Raw genomic sequence first — 19321 nt, 5'->3', positions numbered from 1 at the left:
CCCAAGGCCCCCCACCCTTTTATTCCTGCATAACTTGGAGATTTTTTTTCTACAGCATCTCCCTTTAAGAGCAAATACCAGTCTCTGATCTAACCTTTAGGCTACTTTCCTGCTCCATAAAATGGCCCATCATGTGTTCTCATCATCACAAACACACAGCACACAGTGAAGGGGGAAGAAGGAAAGCAAAAGTCCAGGATCCAATGGTTTCATTAGTCCAGTTCACACAAGGTGATGCCCACCCAACTCTGACTACAGAAAGGTCAGACACCCAAAGCTGTAATGTACCATAGAGTTAAGAATCATACAAGAAAATCAACAGACCCAACCTCCACTCCTTAGGCAATCTGTAGCAGCAGGAAAATTGCCATGTAGGGCTTTAAAGAACTTTAAGTGGAAAAAGCAATTAACGAGTCAATCTTCTCCCCATCAACATACCTGGATACCCATTTCCATCCATATCAATTCCTCCAGATATGGACTGGCCAAACATCTGCAACACTGGGTTTATCCTTTGTCCAGACAACCTCTGAAACAGAAAGTGTAGAACAAAGAATCACGGGATTTGAATCAAACTGATGGAAAAAGATTCATGGCTCAGTCTTTCACAGCATGCTTGGCCTCGACTTAACTTGAGGGTATAAAAGGTTGATGTCTATTTCAAACATGAAAAACAAACCAGGAAGAGGGAAGCTTAGTGTGAGAAGAATTTCTTTACAGGAGACAGAGATTAGTCATTTATTCAAGTTTATCTTTCTTGCTGCCAGCATATATAAAAAAAAAAGTCTTTCAAAGCTTATTATAGGCAAGTAGTGCATACACACTGTGGACTGTGAAAATAAACAGCAGTATTAATATACTCCCTTTTATTCTGATTTGTATTTCCTTTCCCAGAGAGGATCAGTGTTCAACACAGGGCCAAATTTAAATTGCGGGTTCGCATAAGATTGAATATCGTGGAACTTTGGTTATATCTTTAGTCTTTGAACAGGACTTAAATTCAATTATGAAGGCTTTTTATCGATCTTCTCAAAATTTGTTCATGGATCAAAAAATATGGATTTTCCCCGATGTTACAAAGATGACTCAAGACCGTAGGAAATTATTTTTAGCAATGCGGGAAGAAACAGTAAAAATGGGGGCAAATTTCTTGTTAAATTACCCCTGTAAGTGTCAAATAAAATATGCTGGGATTAAGTATGTGTTTATTGCACCAGAGCAACTTCGACACTTTTTGGATACAAAAAAAGTAATGAATGTATGAACTATGGGGCTCATAATAATAATTTAAAAAAGAAACGTCTAAAAAGTGGCCTAAATGGCTACTTGGACGATCAAAATCCTGATCGTCCAAGTACCCATAATCAAAGCTGGTTTTAGACGTATCTAAAACCAGCTTAGGCCTTTCCCCTGCCTCTAAACGCACAGAGAGAAAAGAGGCGTTTTTAGAGGAGGGGAAAGGGCGGGAGGTGGGCCAACCTAGACCTAGGCATGCAGCAGGTATAATCAAAACTTTAGGCAGGTTGCCTAGTCATCACTTATACGTTTTGACTTAGACCAAGTCAAAACAGGTATAAGTGCCGAAAAGGGGCTGCTGAGCTGATCGTGGCTGCTGTGATCGGCACAGCGGCCCCGGTCCCAGCAACTTGCCTACCCCCTACAGCAATGATCGCGGCAGGAGAGATGGCTCATCTCCCCAGCCGTGATCCACCCTTCCCCCCCCCCAACTATCAGGGCAGGAGGGAGCCCAAGCCTTCTTGGCCCGTGGCACCCCGACTACGTTCGGGGCAAGAGGGAGCCCAAGCCCTCTTACCCCAGCGGCACCCTGATTACATTCAGTGTAGGAGGGAGCCAAGCCCTCCTGCCCCGCGATCCCCAATCCCCCCGAGTCTTATGGGGCCAGAGGGCTTGGTCCCCCATCCCCTACAAGATCAGGCAGGAGGGAGCCCAACCCCTCCTGCCCAGATGGACCCCCCTACCCCCCATCCCCACTAAAATACGGGCAAAAGGGATCCCAGGCCCTCCTGCCCTCGAATCGACACCCCCCCCACGACCGCCTCCCCTGAGCCCCCGATCGGCCTCCCCGCCGACCAACGACCCCCTCCTTTTGGACGTTTTTTTTGATAATAGACATTTTCTCTGCTTCTACTTTCAACGTTTAAGGCCTTAGGCCAAAAGGGGACTTAGATTTTTTTTTTATTATGCCCCTCCATGGCTTTAAAGAAATAGGCTGGTTTAATTCACATTAAGCCTTTTCATAAATATATTAGTATTATTTGATAATAGATCTCCCTATTTTACTTTCTTGTTCCTTTCTAGACAATATTGAGGTCTAAGAAAGAGTATCGGAATATTTGAAATTCTATATGATTTATTTTAATTTTCTAGTTAAAAGTCTGTAGTTAATGATTAAATGGTTCTTTGTAATCATATATATATGCTTTGATGATTTATTATGCTCTGAATTACTGTATCAAGTGATGCTTGTTAAAGATTGAAACATTAATAAAATACAAATATTAAATAAATAAATGCGGGTTCGCATAGGTAACAGGGGAGGGAGGTACCCCAGAAGTCATACCTGGCAAGTAACTTCACACCCTAATACATGTCCTCCCTCACTTCCACCACTCTACTGTTGAGCAATCCTAGTCCAGCAGCAGCAGCAGCTTCAGCAATTTAAGCAGGAACATTCAGCACAAAACCTGTTAGAGCCCACAAAGTGACAGACCCTAGAGTGTCCTTTCCTTCCTGTCACCATGGATACTAATGCAAGAGAGTAAGGCCCACCAGTGCTTCAGAACTTGCAGACCCCAAGCTGAATTTTCCTGTTGGAGTACTGCTCTGGGGTGGTGCCATTCAGCCCGGGTTGAGGCATGGCAGCAACAGCAAGGCTCCAGGACCTATCAAAATGTTGGCACCCTAGGCAGGTGCCTTACGTTGTCAATGTCTAGACCTTGGCCTGGTTTAATGTTCTTGAAAGGTTCCCTACTTGAACACAGCAATCAAAAAGTAATTGTGAATTTGGCTTGGGCTGATTCCTACAAGGATTCCAGCATGCACACATTAAAGTGACTTCTTTGAACAGTTCAGTATTCAAAAGCACCTAGAGGGGCATAATCAAAAAAAATGTCTAAGTTCCCATTTGGCCTAAGCCCCTAAACGCTGAAAGTAGCAGCAGGGAAAATGTCCATTCTCAAAAAAAAAAACCCGTCCAAAATGAGAATGGCCTACCTCTACGTTCAGCAGTTTAATCGGCCAGACCACCACTATGTCTAAACTTATAACACATTATCAACCAAAAAATTGCCCAAGTCCCAAACGCCCAAAGCAAGACCTTTTAGGCGAAGGAGGGGACAGTCCTTCACCTAAAAACTGGATTCTGTAACCGGCATCTGTCAAAAACAACACCGATTACAGAATCCCTCCCCTTCCCCCCACCGTAATGATTGCAGCAGGAGAGATGCCTAATCTCTCCTGCCGCAATCGTGATCCATCCCCCGAATCCCCCGACAATACCGGTAGGAGGGAGCCCAAGCCCTCCTGCCGAGGTGCAACCCCCTGACCCCCCCAATAATGGCAGGAGGGAGCCCAAGCCTTCCTGTTGGAAGGTGACCCCCCTCAAGTACAGGCAGGAGGGATCCCAGGCCCTCCTGCCCACGGCGCACCCTCCGTGACCCTCCCCCGATCGACTCCCCTGAACCCACGATCTCCCCCCGAACGGCACCCTGACATCCCCCCAACTGACACCCCCCTCAACTTACTTCACAGTTGGACGGACAGATGGGTCCCAAGCCCGGTCAGCCGGCCATCCTCCGAATGGCGGGCCTTGGGCCTGATTGGGCCAGGCACCTAAGGCCCCGCCCATAGGAGAGGCCTTAGACACCTGGACCAATCGGAATTGACTGGGTTGGACTTGGAGGTTGAGATATACGGAGTCTGCATCTATGAGACAAACATGTTTTTTTTTGTTACATAGAGTATTTTGGACTCCGGTTAGATTACAGAAATTAGATAGTTCCAAGTCTAATAGGTGTTGGCACCTTGAGCCTGGGACATTAGATCATTTATTATTTTATTGTCCCTTGATATTTCAATTTTGGAGATCCATTTGGGATCAGGTAAACAAAGTAATGGAAAATCCAGTGGCACTAACATACAACACTGTGTTATTTGGCACTATGATGAGAGCTAAAAGCCAAATATCATCTCACAATAACAAACCTCTCTTTATTATGACAGGGGTTGCCATACAGCTTATTTTAAGGAATTAGAAAAACTGAGATCGATTGAATTATACCTTTTGGTGGGAGTCTTTGTGTCACGTCTTTAAAATGGAACGTATTATGGCTATACAACAGGGACATTATAAGAAGTTTCTGAGGATTTGGGAGCCATTGACAAAATTTTGCAAAGAGTGATGGTTGATTTTGCCCTTTGATCATGCACGTCCAGGGTGGGAGGGGGGGTTGGAAAATATTTTTAATTCTTTCATTTGAGTGCAATTTTTGAATATAAGTATGGGAGGGTAATATATCTATTTGTCATAGACTATAATTTTGGTTGAATCTAAGTGCTTTTATAGTGTAACATGATTGTATAATTTGTTGCACTTATTTATGGCTTTAAAATGAATAAAGATTTAAAAATATATATTAAGCCAGCTACTAGCTAATTTAAACCCAGATACTTATTTAGTTATTCAATTTTCTATACCATTCTCCCAGGGAACTCAGAATGGTTCACAATTTATTCAGGCACTCAGGCATTTTTCCCTGTCTGTCCCAGTGGGCTCACAATCTATGTAATGTACCTGGGGCAATTGGGAGGGGGAATTAAGTGACTTACCCAGGGTTACAAGGAGCAGCGTGAGTTTGAACCCAGAACCTCAGCATGACGAGGCTGTAGTTTTAACAACTGTGTTACACTATCTCCAGTGTTAGCCCATATCCAAACACTGGCACTGAATATCCAGGTCAGCAGCTGTACCCACAAGTTATATAGGTATAGCTAATATTCAATACCATACCCAAATAAGTAACCAGGCAAAGACAGAGTCGCTATTTAAATGGTCCCATTTGCAAGGGCAAGTAAACAAGCAACATCACTAAATATCACCAGAAGCCTGACATGGAGAAGCCCTTTTATGAAACATTATGTAACAGCACATTGAAAGGCTGGAAGGTTATCTCTTGGGGTTTGATAGGCTGAGAGTCACTTATGGAGGATGACTGAACACCTCACAAATACAGATAATAAAATACTGTAAAAATATATCCAGTGGACATGTTATAGGATAATGTCCTTTAGTAAAACATCAATCAGTAAGACATTTCCACTTGAAAAAACACTGGAGGTGAAGAGGATGGCCTGATAAATTCCCCACTCTTGAAAAATGGAATTGAGAAGTGGTCTTTCTTGTGGGTTGAAGGAATCTGCTGGGCTTATCTGCAATTTAGTTTTGAAATCCTGGAATGTAAGCTGCTTGAATCTGAAGGTGGTTGACTATGACAACATCCCAAATTCTTACTGCATTTTGGCATCTGACATGTCATAAAACACTGCCACCTGGTTATTTGTCTGTATTTACCGTATTTTCACGCATATAACGCGCACGTTATACGCGTTTTTACCTATCACGCATACCCCTCGCGCGTTATACGCGTGAGCGCGGTATACAAAAATTTTTTTTGCATAGTTCCCACCCCGCCTGACGCCCGATTCACCCCCCCCAGCAGGACCGCTCGCACCCCCACCCCGAACGACCGCTCGCACGCGCTCCCACCCGCACCCGCATCCACGATCGGAGCAAGAGGGAGCCCAAGCCCTCTTGCCCGGCCGACTCCCCAACTCCCCGACAATATCGGGCCAGGAGGGAGCCCAAACCCTCCTGGCCACGGCGACCCCCTACCCCCACCCCGCACTACATTACGGGCAAGAGGGATCCCAGGCCCTTCTGCCCTCGACGCAAACCCCCCTCCCTCCAACGACCGCCCCCCCCCAAGAACCTCCGACCGCCCCCCCCAGCCGACCCGCGACCCCCCTGGCCGACCCCCACGACACCCCCACCCCCCTTCCCCGTACCTTTGGTAGTTGGCCGGACAGACGGGAGCCAAACCCGCCTGTTCGGCAGGCAGCCAACGACGGAATGAGGCCGGATTGGCCCATCCGTCCAAAAGCTCTGCCTACTGGTGGGGCCTAAGGCGCGTGGACCAATCAGAATAGGCCCTGGAGCCTTAGGTCCCACCTGGGGGCGCAGCCTGAGGCACATGGGCCCAACCCGACCATGTGCCTTAGGCCGCGCCCCCAGGTGGGACCTAAGGCTCCAGGGCCTATTCTGATTGGCCCACGCGCCTTAGGCCCCACCAGTAGGCGGAGCTTTGGGACGGATGGGCCAATCCGGCCTCATTCCGTGTTGGCTGCCTGCCGGACAGGCGGGTTTGGCTCCCGTCTGTCCGGCCAACTACCAAAGGTACGGGGAAGGGGGGTGGGGGGGTCGTGGGGGTCGGCCAGGGGGGTCGCGGGTTGGCTGGGGGGGCGGTCGGAGGTTCTTGGGGGGGCGGTCGTTGGAGGGGGGGGGGTTTGCGTCGAGGGCAGGAGGGCCAGGGATCCCTCCTGCCCGTAATGTAGTGCGGGGTGGGGGTAGGGGGTCGCCGTGGCCAGGAGGGTTTGGGCTCCCTTCTGGCCCGATATTGTCGGGGAGTCGGCGATCCTTCGGGGTGGGGGTGCGAGTGGTCCTGCCGGGGGGGGGGGATGTATCGGACGTCGGGGGGGTGTATCGGACGTCGGGGGGGGCATCAGGCTTTCATGATGGGGACAGACCTTCAAGGGGGACAGGCAGACCTTCAAGGGGGGACAGGACTTCAAGGGGGACAGGCAGACCGAAGGGAGTGAAAAAGCTATAAAATAAACCCACTAGCGTGTCAATGTGTTGAGAGGAAGAGGTGGTCTGGGAAATTCTGCTGAGAAAACTCCGGGTCCAGCGCACGGAGAGGCGGGGCAGTGCACGGAAAGTCAGGGAGGGTGAACGGATAGTCGGGACAGCGCACGGAGAGTCGGGGAGGGCGAAAGGAGTCGGGGTGGCCAGAGGAGAGTCGGGGCGGGCGAAAGGACAGTCGGGCTGCATGCGCGGTATACCCGTGTGCGCGGTATACAAAAGTTTTTGTACATAAAATCGTGGTTTCTGCGCGCTATACCTGTGTGCGCGTTTTACACGGGTGCGCGTTATCTGCGTGAAAATACGGTACTTTGGTGTACTTTCAGTATTAAATGATCGTATATCAAGATACTGAATCCCAATATAAACGACTGGGTTAGGTCAAAAAAGCCTAGTTCCAAAAAACGGAATCACAAATAAACAGATAGAGGAACCAGTTCAAAAAATACTTTCCACTTTCAACGGTGCTCAGAATCCAAGATGGAATGTAAGAACTCAGAGTGGGGGATTAACCCCTACCAGAACTCTTGTGGTATCTATCATTGCACCATGACTGCTGTGAAAAGTTGTTTTGAAACATTGAATAAAATAAGTGATACTTTGTAACTTGCACACTTTCAAATTGCTTATAATGTATGAATGGTTCAAAGGTTAAGTAACTTAGCTGAAGATTGCTGCTAGCGTTAGTTTGGCTGGGTCCTGACGCGTTTCGCCTTACTGGCTTCCTCAGAGAACCCGCATACAATCTTGCATATTGTTATTTATCCTAAGAAAGACAGAAAAGTATGGTACATGTAAAAATGGGTATAAAAAACTCAAATTCATACCAAACTCTCGGCGCAGGAGGCAATGTACCTGGTTTGAAATCAGTCAAATTTTCTTTTCCTGTCACATGAGCGCTCAGCTGAGCACCCGATATTTATGCTTGAGAAGAGATGTCAATCAACTAGTGAAGAAACACCCACCACTCCACTTCTTTATTCAGTCCCAAAGGAGTCACTGTCTGCCAGTGAAAGATCCAGCTCTGTTCATGCTTCCAAAGCCAAGTTTGAGAATCACCTCCTCTCCTGCAATGAGCCACCTCTAAAACCAAAAATTGTAATTCCTGTACTTGGTGCGGAACGGCCAACCAATGCTGCACAAGTGGAGCATTAATATCTCCCCTCCTGATTTTACTCATATGTTCGATGATGCGAGTCTTAACACTTCTGGTAGTATGTCCAATATAGAGAAGACCACATGGGCACAAAATCATGTAAACAACCCCTTGAGAATCACAATCTGAGTACTGTTGTAAAACATACTTCTTAGGTAATCTAGGATGACGAATGCATGAAGTTTCCAATGCTTGTGCACAAACAATGCAATGGCCACATTTAAAATGTCCTTTAGATGGTAAAGTTGCAGGCACCACTGCTGTACTCGTGAATTGTGAAGGGGACACACTGTCCCGTAAGTTCTTTCCCCTGGAATATGCAAAAAGAGGGGGTTGTGCTAAACATTCGTGAACCTGAAGAATGTGCCAATGGGCATTGATGATTTTTTTGATGTTGAAAACTTTATATGAATAAGGTAACGTGCACACCATGCGTGACTCAGACTGTGTAGGGGGTTGTTGCAACAGGTATGTACGATGGGCATATAAGGCCCGTTTGTAAGCCTTTTTTATAATACTGTAAGGATATCCACGTTCTTTGAAACGATTCCACATGTCAACAGACCGGAGTTTATATTCGTCTTTGGTACTACACAACCGTCTGAGCCTCAAAAACTGGCCTACAGGTAAATTATTCCTCAAATGACGAGGATGGTAACTGTCATAATGAAGCAAGGTGTTACGATCTGTAGGCTTACGGTGTATAGACGTATTGAAAACTCCCTCATGAATGGAAATCTGAATGTCCAAAAAAGCTATATTGGTACATGAGGTACTTGCTGTAAATTGTAAATGGGGGTTGCATGTGTTAAGCCAACTCAAAAATTGGTGAAACATCTCCAAAGTGTTTGTCCAAATCAGAAATACATCATCTATATACCGCTTCCATACAAAAAGCTCGGAAGCGTATACAGATGAATAAATAAAAGACTCCTCAAAATCTGATACATACAGACACGCTAAAGATGGTGCCATAGTGGCCCCCATCGCTGTGCCCCGAATTTGCAGAAAAAATTCAGCATCAAACATGAAATAATTGTGTCTTAATGCTATGCTGGCAATAGTGACTAAGAACTCCACTTTGGCATTAGACATCTGTAAAGTACCAAGATGTTTACGTACTACCTCAATTGCACTATCTTGAGGGATGTTAGTGTATAAAGCCTGAATATCTAGAGTGGCCATAAGAGCCCCCTGAGGAATACAGTGTGACTCCTGTAACCAAACTAACATAGAAGTGGTGTCTTTGATATATGATTTAGCACCCGAGACTAAAGGTTTCAAGTAAAAATCTACAAAGTCCGACAGAGGTTCCAACACGGACCCTATGCCGGCCACTATGGGACGCCCTGGAGGAGAGGTGAAATTCTTATGGACTTTGGGAACAAAATATATCACCGGAATAGTAGGGTACTTTTGATGGAGAAACCGATACTCTCTGTCTGTGATAGTCCCATTCTCTAATGCTTGCAGGAGAGTGTGGTGGATAAGGTCAGCAATGTCTACAGTAGGGTCGCGGGGTAATGCTTGGAGAGGAGGTGATTCTCAAACTTGGCTTTGGAAGCATGAACAGAGCTGGATCTTTCACTGGCAGACAGTGACTCCTTTGGGACTGAATAAAGAAGTGGAGTGGTGGGCGTTTCTCCACTAGTTGATTGACATCTCTTCTCAAGCATAAATATCGGGTGCTCAGCTGAGCGCTCATGTGACAGGAAAAGAAAATTTGACTGATTTCAAACCAGGTACATTGCCTCCTGCGCCGAGAGTTTGGTATGAATTTGAGTTTTTTATACCCATTTTTACATGTACCATACTTTTCTGTCTTTCTTAGGATAAATAACAATATGCAAGATTGTATGCGGGTTCTCTGAGGAAGCCAGTAAGGCGAAACGCGTCAGGACCCAGCCAAACTAACGCTAGCAGCAATCTTCAGCTAAGTTACTTAACCTTTGAACCATTCATACATTATAAGCAATTTGAAAGTGTGCAAGTTACAAAGTATCACTTATTTTATTCAATGTTTCAAAACAACTTTTCACAGCAGTCATGGTGCAATGATAGATACCACAAGAGTTCTGGTAGGGGTTAATCCCCCACTCTGAGTTCTTACATTCCATCTTGGATTCTGAGCACCGTTGAAAGTGGAAAGTATTTTTTGAACTGGTTCCTCTATCTGTTTATTTGTGGTTTCGTATATCAAGATAAACAGACTGACAAACCCTGAAAAATATAAAGGAATATTTTGAGGACATACTAAATTGCTCTGAGCTCCCTGGGAGTTGCCTAACAACCTAACCTTTGGAAATCACTGAGGATCTGAGACCTAACCAAATCCCCTGGGAATGATGGACATCGATGTGAGCTCCCCAGCCCAGGCTTGATGTCTGTTGTTTGAATTTGCTGATACTGGCTGTGCTGGAAAGAAACTTCTGCAGAGAGGTTGTCTGTGGAGGTCCACTAGTTGAACATTAGCCAAGGTCAAGGCAGTACACACAGAACTGATCATAGAGGCTGAGATTGTGAATTCCACTGGAATTTCAAATGTCTCATTTTTAAATAGGTGAAAGGTACATATGAAACATCACAGCCATAAGGCCTAGCATCTGAAGAAAAAATCTGACTGTAATTTTGGGTCCTAATTGTATAGCACAGAAATATGAAATGAGGGCTTACATTCTGTTTTCTGCTAGTAATGCCCTTGCTTGATTGGTGTCTAAGGTACCTACCGCCTTAAAAGAAAATAGTGATCATTGGTCATAAAGATAAGTTGATCAGGAATCCCATAGACTAGAAATGTTATGTAATCTGGGTCACTAGGACTGATCCCTGTACTTCTAGAGAGGCCACTGAGAGTCTTGACATTGATATGTGGGAATATGAGATGACCAGAGTGATAGAGGCAGGCCATTACCCCTACCAAGCACTTCCTGAAAACCCTGGGTGCTGAGGAAGGACCAAAAGGAAAGACTTTGTTATTGTAAGTGGACTGATCTGGAGGTAGAATCTAAGATATTTCCTGCAGCCAGAATAAATTGTATTATGCATGTAATCATCCTTGAGATCCATCATACAGTCAAAAATATGGTTGTTTTTTTTCCAGAAACAGTAGAGTAGATAAAAGTGTTCCCTTTTTGAAATTCTTTTTGCACAAAAAAGTTTGAGACCTTCTTGACCTTGTTTCCAAAGAGGGGATTTTCCGTACAGGGCACATCTGCTAGCTTAGAATGAACATCCTCACAAACACCAGAGGCATGCAGCCACGACAGGCATCTAGCCACAACAACAGAAGGGAAAATCATGGAGGAGGTCTTAAATACATTGTAGGCATAGGCAGTGTATATCAGATACATACAACATTCTGCCTCTGCTCATAGTGTGGCAGCCAACTGTGCTTTCAATTGTGACTTGGTGAAATAATTTGTATGTCTGGGAAGACAATGTGCATGTACTGGATTATAAAAAGCTAATGTGTATTTGTGTATGCTGACATCATCACCCCATGGAAAAAATTCTTGCCAAAGTGATCTAGCATTTGCAGGCCTCTCCCAGGTGGAATGTTGAAGTAATCCCTGCATTGGTCTCTCAAATAAATCATTATTTAGGATTCAATTGTTTCAAAATACTGCTGCTAGAATTATTTTTGAAGAATTCCTGTTAAAAAAAAGTATCATACCAATGTTGTGAATTTTACACTGGCTTTCTGTTGCAGTCAGAATAAAATTTTTAATTCTCTATTTAGTTTTCAAGGTTCTTCTTGGAATGTGTCCTGCTTATCTGTCTCAAACTAGTTTTACCTACTAATTGTCACTGTAGTAGGTCCATATGTAAAAATCAGCTCTTTTATTCTACGGCTTATTCTTTCTGCATTGCTTCTGTTGCTAAGAAAGTACAGTACAGTGGTACCTCGGTTTACGAGTGCACCAGTTTGCGAGTGTTTTGCAAGACGAGCAAAACATTCGCAAACTTGGTGCCTCGTAAACCGAGTTTGCCTCGCTGTACGAGCGCCCCCCCCCCCCACGATCCGGCATCCCCCCCTCCCCCGCTCGCATTGCCCCCCCCCCTCCACCGCGATCCTACTTCCCCGCACCCCGCCCCCCCCCGAGCAGTCAATGACACCCTTTACCCGACTTGGCACCAGTGCCGGTGCCCGAAGATCCTCCCTCTTCTGGCGCGGCCTGGGCTGGGCAGTGCGTCGGCGATCCTCCTTCTTCTGGTCTGGGCTGGGCTGGACTGGCTTTGAACATTTGCGCATGCTCAAAGCCTTCTGGTCTCGCTCTCAATCTCGGAGAGAGTGAGACCAGAAGGCTTTGAGCATGCACAAATGCTCAAAGCCAGTCCAGCCCAGCCCAGACCAGAAGAAGGAGGATCTCCGATGCACCGCCCAGCCGCGCTAGAAGAGGGAGGATATTCGGGCACCGGCACTGGTGCCAAGTCAGGTAAAGGGTGTCATTGACTGCTCGGGAGGGGGGGAAGTAGGATCGCGGTGGAGGGGGGCAATGCGAGCGGGGGGGGATGCTGGTTCGCAGGGGGGAGGAAGCTGGATTGCGGGGAGGGGTTTGGAACAGCGTCGGATTCCTCAAGGGGGGGGGGAGAATGGAGCAGCGCCGGTAGCCTTGTGGGGGGGGGAGGAGGTGGAACCAATCAAAGCAGTTTCCCTTACTTCCTATGGGGAAACTTGCTTTGATATACGAGCAATTTGGTTTACGAGCATGCTTCTGGAACGAATTATGCTCATAAACCAAGGTTCCACTGTATTTCATTTAGCATAGATTAACTCCAGTGAAAGAGAATTCCAGAGTTTATGGGCTCCTTTTACAAAGGCGCGCTAGCGGTTTTAGCGCACGCTTAGCACATGCTAAAATGCCACATGCACTAGCCGCTACCGCCTCCTCTTGAGCAGGCGGTAGTTTTTTGGGTAGCGCGCGCTAATCCAGTGTGTGCGCTAAAAACGCTAGTGCACATTTGTCTCTGTCCTTGTCTTTACTCCATGTTCACCATTTGCCCTTTCAATGTCTTTATCTCCCCCCCACACACTTTTTCAGCATTACTTCTATGTCTCTATTTCACCTCCTCTTCATGTCCCCTCTGTATCTCTATCCTTATTCAGTAGGTCCTGCTTACTCTTTCTCTTCTTTGTGTCACTATCTCCATTTTCAGCTTTACCCCCTTTTCCTTTGTTAATGCACCCTGTAGCCAGAATCTTTCCACCCTCCCTCCACTCCAGCCCGGCCCAGCCCAGTATGAAATATTTCCTTTTGTTTCCCTCCCCTCTCTCTTTCTTTCTCTCTTCTGCTCCCTCAGCCACGAGTCCTGCATCTGGCCCTCTCCCTTCTACCTGCACCTGGCAAAACCCCCCTGCTCCGTGGCTCTCTTAAGCAACTCGTCGGCAGCGGTGATCAAGACAAGCTGCCGACATCGAGGCCTTCCCTCTACGAGTCCCGCCTTTGTGGAAAAAGGAAGTTAAAACAAGCGGGACTCGCAGAGGGTAGGCCCCGACTTCAGAAGCTTGTGTCGATCGCTGCTGCTGAGTTGCCGAAGAGAGCCACGGAGCAGGGGGTGTGGGCGGAAGCAGGTAGAAGGGAGAGGGCTGCTGGAAGAGGTAGAAGTTCCGGAGTATGTCACCGACCCGAGCCAGGATGATTTCTTTTTCAGGCTGTTGCTGCTGCCGCCGCCACGCCACCTCACTTTTCCCCCCTCCCCCCGAAATGACAAAAACAGCCTAATGCCCGGCGTCGGCGTCTTTGACGTCGGGGAGAGGAAGGCTGATAGGCCCGGTAGATCGGGACGGCAACACGAGTCTATCACAGAGCCCGGGATGGGCTCTGCGATCGACTCACGTTGCCTTCCTGAGCTACCGGTCGATCGCATTCGACGCGTTGGGCACCCCTGCTATAACATCATGCCTAATTTCTTGGAACGTCACTGACCCATCCATGCCCCTCCCGCAGCCACGTTCCCTTTAGATTTGCAGACTATGAAATTTAGGTATGCCTGCTATAGAATAGGACATAGGACAGATCTATGCATAACACCTAATTACTGCAAATTGGGTGCTTCTTAGCACCAATAATTGATTATTGCCTAATTGGTTAATTAGTTTGCGCATAGATCTGTGATCTGCACCCAACTTTGGACAATCTATACAGCATCTAGAGGTAAAGGTGTATCTCCTGTATCTTAAGCTATCAGAATGAAGGCACATGTTGGGGGTGACATGCCTGGGCTGCAAGACAGTAGCAAAACGCACAAGGCTGCCCAATGGTAGGGGTCACCAGAAGTTGGACCCACACACACCTATGAGGGTCCAGCCTCACTCCAGCTTACCCCCACCCTCCGCTAGCCCCGCAAAAACTGCTATAATCACAGCAGAAGTAGCTTTGGGTGGCAGGGCCTTTCCTCTGCCACTTCCTGCTTTTCTGATATAAGTTCCTATAGGCAGGATGCAGCAGAGGAAAGGCCCAATTGACCCAAGAGGCAGCAGTGTGTGGAGCAGTAACAGCGGGTGGGGGAAGCTGGATTGAGGCCAGATTCATGTATGTGTGGGAGGGCCAGACCCACGTAGGTGTGGGGGGCAGACCCATATAGGTGTGGGGGGTGGAGTAGGGGTCAGAAGAAAGAAATGCTGGATCCAGTGTGGAGCGGAACAATGGACAGATACCTTAATGTCTAGTAGGGGCAGAGGGGGGAAGAGATGCTGGATATGGGGGTGGGGGGATAGAGGGAAAGAGAACTGCCCTGGAGCAAAGGGGAGGAGGAAGAGCGGAAACAAATGCTGGACTGAGGGGTTAGCAAAGAGAAGAGATATAAAGACTGTACTAGAGAATGTGGTGAACTTGGTTAGCTTAGCGAGATTTAAAAGAGGTTTGGATGATTTCCTAAAAGAAAAATCCATAAGCCATTATTGAGATGGCTTGGGGAAATCCACCGCTTATTCCTAAGATAAGCAGCATAAAAATCTTTTTAGGATGTAGCTAGGTGCTTTAGGCCTAGGTTGGCTGCTGTTGATGGGATACTGGGCTTGATAGACCTTCGGTCTATCCCAGTATGGCAATTTTTATGTTTTTATGAAGAGATGGCATACCATAAGAAAGGAAGGGTGGGGTGCAGGAGAAAGGGAAGAGAGATGCTGGCCATGGAGGGAACATATGGATGGGGCCACAGAGCAGCAATATGGGACACAAGGGAAGAGACAGGGATACAGAGGGAGATGCTGATCTGAGTAAGATAGGGACAAACAGAAGAGACACTGAACTTTGGAGGAAGATAGGGAGATGGGCAAAGAAGGGGAGATACTGAACAGGATGGTTTAGGGCAGTGGTTCCCAACCCTGTCCTGGAGGACCACCAGGCCAATCGGGTTTTCAGGCTAACCCTAATGAATATGCATTGAGCAGATTTGCATGCCTGTCACTTCCATTCTATGCAAAACCCTGGAAAGAGTTAAGCAAAACCAGAGAAAAGCAGAAAAGAGACACAAGAACGAAAGCAATGCGCAAACAACAAAGGTAGAGAAAATATTTTTTTTTCTGAATTAATTGTAGTATGCAAGCTTTGGGAAATGTGCATTCAACCCCCGCCTCCAACTCCCATTATCTTAGGGGCAATGTAGTTATAGGAGTCCCACTGCAATTTTTTTCCACCCAGGGCCTATTTAGTCCTAGCTACGCCACTGGCAGGATAGGTTGGAGGAAGATGTTTATTTGCAGGGATGGAGTCTACTGGTCACAAAGCAAAACTGAAAGGTTTGCTTTTAGAAGCTGTTTCCCTTCCAAGCTTTGTAAGGAGAATTCTTTGCTCATCTGACGTGAGAATTAATGGCAGAGGAAATTGAAGAAAAGGTAAAGAATTAAGAGGGTAAAAACCATATAAAGGTAAAGGTAAATGCTGTACTTTGATTCTGCACTGTACGATAGCATAACTTTGTCCAGTAATCATAAGTACAATAATGCGCCAGATGTATCATTTAAAAAAGTGGTTTTGGAAAATTCTATACACTCCCCATTTCTCTCACATGCTGCCTTCATGCTCAGTGAAAGGGCATTTCTGCATGTCTCTTACATAGCATTTCTTAGAAACAATAACTGCACACCCTCTGGAAGATAATCAGCGGCAAGTTATAGATCATGTAAAAGAAAGGTGGGAGGGAGGTCACTACGAATGGAGATTAAATTACAATGAACAACAATGGATCTTTTCTTTAAATACAGTAAAACCTTTTGGGTTGAATCAGGATATAGAGTGGATGTCCTTAGTGTGATTCCTGATTTGCTAGTTCATATCTCTGATGTCATTAAAGTGGGAGGGTTAAATATAGCACAAGAGAACGCCACGGCCATCGGGATGGCTAACATTCATGAGATAAGAGGTAATTATTCTTTTTAAATGTAGAGTTTGAATGATATATCCCTGAGAAAATGATTTTATAGACAGAATAAGTTTGATTTTAGTTTGTTTATATTATAGGGGACGGTTCTTGATACAGCCTATCGGCAAAATATGTCGAATGACAGGTCCCTTCCTGATATGAACAACGAAACAAAAAAGATAAGTTTGTAGCTTAAAAACTGCTCAGAAATTTGATTTAATTATTGACTACAGCACTTTAATTAAAAAGCATCTTGTGGCATAAAGCACTTTATAGGAAAGCACTTTATAAAATTATTAAAAGAGTTCACAGCAGGTCCAATGAGGAGGCCAGTGCCGAAAGTACTATAACCATTGAAAACATTTGGCTGATACTGGCACTTCTGAGGCCCTTGCTTTACTTAATGGTTATGATACTATGGTGATTTGGACTGATGATAAAAACTACAGCACGTTCCCCTGACAGGATGTGATATTGAACTAGCGCATTATCCTGGGATCTGCTCTGTTTGGACTAAAGAGTCCCTTTAAAATGAAAGCTTGTTAATAAATAGTTAAAGATCAAGCCAGAGCCATTTAAATCTGTTAAACATAATGTCAAGCTTCCCAGATCAATCACTGTAGAATAGGCTTAGGACACAGCATCCCTTTAAAGTAAAGCTCAAAAGGATGGAAGGGGGAGGGGGTGCACTAGGAATGGGGCATGACTATCAGCTTGACATCCTGTGACAGGAAACACATAGAGCAGGCAGGATAAAACCAATTACTAAAAAAAAAAAAAAAATTCACTTTGAAAGGACAAGATGAGAGTGAAAAATCAACACTTCTCACTTTATGGGCCTAGGCTGGGTGATCTGAATCTGCTGCCAGCAGGCACCAAGGCACCAAAATGAAGAACGCATCTGTACACTACTCTACCAATGCAGAGATAACAAAGCTTTGCTATGTATTCTCAACAAAAAACATGATCCTGTTTTGGCACAAGCTACAGAGAATGCTCAGCTCAGTCATGAGAAACACAGGGTACTAAGCTCCTAGAAATGTTCCAAATCATATATGTTCTTTTAGATAAGATTCATGGGTGAAAAATTCCTTGAAGAGAATTGATTCCCCGATTCCTTTGTCCTTTTATGTACCAGCCTGCATATATTTTATTTATTTTAAAAATTTGTTACCCACTTAAACCTAAGTGGCTTACAAAATACAATCATAATCATAAAATGACATGCATATATTCAACAGCTCTTATTAATCACCTTTCAAATAACTGAGTTATAAATATATAAAAAATAATAAACATCAAAATCAAAAAATATGCTTCTAAGTGAACGCTCAGCCCCACAACTATAACTCTAGTGAAAATTCACAGAGTCAGCTGTGTTGGAGACCATCATCACGTGTTCTCCGTCTCCACCACCAATTACCACAGAACAAACATTCAATCAAATTGGAAAAAAACTGTAAAATCAATTGGAAAAAGGTGATTAATGAGAGCTGTTTTGTATATCACCTCAGCTAATTGAAGTTTCCCTTGTATAGTGTGATGCATATATTCAAAACATAACACAATTCCAATATACTCATAAAAATACCACTTCTCATTCAGTTAAAAGCCTCCATAAACAGAGTTGTTTTCAGAATCTTTTTTCATTTCTGAATATCCACAAGTGCTCTTAATAGTTCTGTCAAATTATTTAAAACAAAATTGATGGTATTTATGCAAATTATCAGACAATCTACAAAAATTACGATTGCAATTTCTAATGACTAGTGCTAAATCAAACAAGTGAAAAATGGAGAGAAAAAAAAGAAACTTTAAGACGGACCTCTAAGAATTATCAGACCTCAATGTTAGAAAACAACGTATTATCTAACTCTTTGGGTCATATTCCAATCATCAGTCTCTCCTTTATAATAATATAATATTGAAAAATAACATATAGTTAGGCACAGAACTTTAAATGCACTTGGCTAAACAAATTTCAGCCTGAAATTTCAGTTCGGCAATATTTCGATTTCAGATGAAAATGCTGATGCATTTTTGGCTGAAACTAAACCCCACCTCCCAAAATCACCAACCACACTCTCTGTACTTCCCCCTCTCCCCCCCCCCCCCCCGCCTCCAAACCAATGCTGTTCCACTACCCCTAGGACCTTCCAAGGTCCAGCTTAAGTCAAAACAACAAATAACATGGGAAAATAATGCATTAATAGAATTCCATATGGTAACAGAACTCTGTGAATACTTGCTTAAGTGTATATATACTTAGCATATACCTACTTATATTAGTCCTTAAAATGCATAACAAAGGGCCAAGTGCAAGTCTCTCACAAGCACACCATGTTGGTGGTGTCTCCAGTGTTAATGCAGCAGAAAAAAAAAAAAAGATAAAAATTTCTAACCCTCTTCAGAATAATTCTCAGTCAAGTGTTTTCCCCTACTTGCAGAAAACTCTATAACAATCCTTTCCTAAATCTATGCACCCTTGTTATTTACATGTTCTCTTCACTTCTACAGAAAAAAATTCCCCCAGTTCATTATCATGTAAGAAAAGAACAGCAGTCTCTTCCACAGTTCCTCTATGGTGTCTCAGTTTGGACATTTTCCAGAAGTTACTTTCAACACATTACCATGAAAGTTATTACTTTGAGGTGCATGAAGGAAGACTTACCATAGAATACCGAGGCACAATACCCTCCACGTCTCCATGATAGATATAGACAGCTCCAACATAGTCATCTTCTTTCGGGGCACCGATAGCAACATCTGAATGGAAAACAAGATGGCAATCAAAAATGGTAAAGGCCAGGGCCCGCTCTTAAGCCGGTAATGACCAGCGTTTCGCTAACCACCATTGGTGTTAA

General features: G+C 44.9%; 1 protein-coding gene across 1 annotated transcript in view; it reads right to left on the bottom strand.

Moving 5' to 3' along the window:
- ITGA9 (integrin subunit alpha 9) overlaps positions 1–19321 on the bottom strand; it is a 589864-nt gene that overhangs the window by 422192 nt on the left and 148351 nt on the right. Inside the window, exons 11-12 of the mRNA XM_033930560.1 lie at positions 19129–19223; positions 439–529 (exon numbers count right to left, since the gene is read on the bottom strand). Coding sequence (XP_033786451.1) covers positions 439–529; positions 19129–19223 — 186 coding nt within the window. The remainder of the gene's footprint in view (positions 1–438; positions 530–19128; positions 19224–19321) is intronic.

Source organism: Geotrypetes seraphini, chromosome 2 (assembly GCF_902459505.1).
Source record: "Geotrypetes seraphini chromosome 2, aGeoSer1.1, whole genome shotgun sequence".
NCBI classification, from domain to species: Eukaryota; Metazoa; Chordata; class Amphibia; order Gymnophiona; family Dermophiidae; genus Geotrypetes; species Geotrypetes seraphini.
The sequence above is the reverse complement of the archived record's forward strand: the minus strand, read 5'-3'. Positions and strand labels throughout refer to the sequence as shown.